This window comes from Pundamilia nyererei, unplaced genomic scaffold (assembly GCF_000239375.1).
Source record: "Pundamilia nyererei isolate P.nyererei 1_Seehausen unplaced genomic scaffold, PunNye1.0 scaffold00072, whole genome shotgun sequence".
NCBI classification, from domain to species: domain Eukaryota; kingdom Metazoa; phylum Chordata; class Actinopteri; order Cichliformes; family Cichlidae; genus Pundamilia; species Pundamilia nyererei.
In genome coordinates this window covers 2,999,673-3,001,408 of record NW_005187473.1, presented here as the reverse complement: position 1 = coordinate 3,001,408, position 1,736 = coordinate 2,999,673, and the positions used below count along the sequence as shown (strand labels likewise).

General features: G+C 41.8%; 1 protein-coding gene across 2 annotated transcripts in view; it reads right to left on the bottom strand.

Moving 5' to 3' along the window:
- Positions 1–659: 659 nt before the first annotated feature.
- pgm1 (phosphoglucomutase 1) overlaps positions 660–1,736 on the bottom strand; it is a 9,089-nt gene continuing 8,012 nt past the window's right edge. For both annotated transcript variants that reach the window (XM_005737014.1, XM_005737015.1), the window contains one exon: positions 660–1,408. In XM_005737014.1, the coding sequence (XP_005737071.1) occupies positions 1,319–1,408 (90 nt within the window). In that variant the 3' untranslated portion in view covers positions 660–1,318. The remainder of the gene's footprint in view (positions 1,409–1,736) is intronic.

Genomic DNA, 1,736 nt, shown 5'->3' with positions numbered 1-1,736 from the left:
GCTTTGGAGGCATTTGTGCAAACAGGTAGAGCTGTTTGTGTTTAGAGTGAAGAGGAATGCCACCAACTTCAAATGTGTATCATGTAAAGAGGACAAAGTTTCCACTAATACAGTACCTAACTTCTCCTGATCTACACCCCCCCTAAAAATAAAAAATTCCATTTGCCGTTACATAGTTTTGGATCCTTTAACTTCCTGCCACTATAACTAATTGGTAGGATTACAGAGACCATTGCTAAAACAAGAAGACTTGCGAGGGAGGGAGAGAACGCATCAGTTTATACTTCGCTTTCCTCAGGAATGTCTTTGGAGACGCATCGTCGTCTTGGAAGCACTTCAGGCTCGTCCTACAGTTTGGCTCGCGCTCTGCTGGAAAAGATCTCAGCGTTTACATAGAATAACTTTCAAACTGAACAAAAAGCAATCACTAAACAACCCTACACACACGCACATACACTTTCACATTTGCCTTTTGAATGCTTTGTTTTCTTAATCTGTTTCCGTGCAGTTACCACTTCTCTAAATACCTGCTGTTTTCAAGAAGAAAAGGTACAGTGCTGCTCCATATTTGTGAGAATATGACAGACGAATGAATGACAAGAATTTATTAGACAAACTTTTTTTTAAAAAAACAGAACAAAGAAACAGGACTACGGCCCTTTTATGTAAGGTTCTTTTATTCACTGGTGGACGTGTTGGTTTAACAGTAACTGTGGTTTGGTGTATCCCATTAGGCTAATGTGGTGGTTTTGGAGATCAGGAGGAGGAGAAGGCACCAGGTCAGTATGGGGGTGGGGAGTGGAGGGAAAGGGGTGAGGTTTCCCCTAACTGCTCAACTATGGTCAGTGTGGCACTTTTTTAGTTTTATGATATATAGTTTAGGAACAGAGCAGGACAACAACTTTATTATTCCTGACATAAGCACATTTTTTCTTGAAATGAACACAGAGCATGTTACTGAAGCAAACTTGTTTCTAAAGTCCAATCTTTTCTTCATAACATCGGAACATGATCTAATGCATTTATGTCATTTTAAGCTTACAGGACAAGATCAGAACCCTCAGGCAGATGTTCACCAACATTTCAAAGAAAACACCATTAAAGCTCACTGGGTACTAGCACTAGAGACAGGAAATTGATGACTTTATGCAAAAATTAAGAGCTGCTCATGTATTCACCCTGCATGTTATTGTCCAGCTCTATTTCTTTAAAAAGAGCCAGGAACTGAAGCCAAGACAGCATTCAAGGGCAGCGTCACCCCAGACAGAGTGTCAGTATCCTGTTGCTGAGCACGAGCGGAGGCAGTGTGGCAACGGAATCATGTGATCACAGTCGGGCCGGTGCGTCCAGTCCTCTCGTGGAGCTGGGAGAGCTTGAGGGCGATGTCTACCAGAGGAGCCAGGATCGCCTAGACGAGATACATAAAGAACAGCGAACGTCGGACTTCCTGTTCAGGTCATTCAGTTTATAGAAGTCCTTCAGTACAAAGCAGCTTCTTCTGGTTCTGTATTGCTAAGCTGCCGTTAATGCCGCCAGTATCAGAGCTATGAGCAGAAACCTCAACTAGCAAGGCCCAACTGAAGAGCTGCCAAAATAAAACTACTTTGGTCCAAAATATGCTAAGCCCCTTTTTAAGAAGCTCAGTTTTAAGTGGACAAATTACTTTAATTTTACATTTAAATATTGTTTTTAATACCTCAGACATCTTCAAATTCTGAGTTTCCCCCCTGAGATAT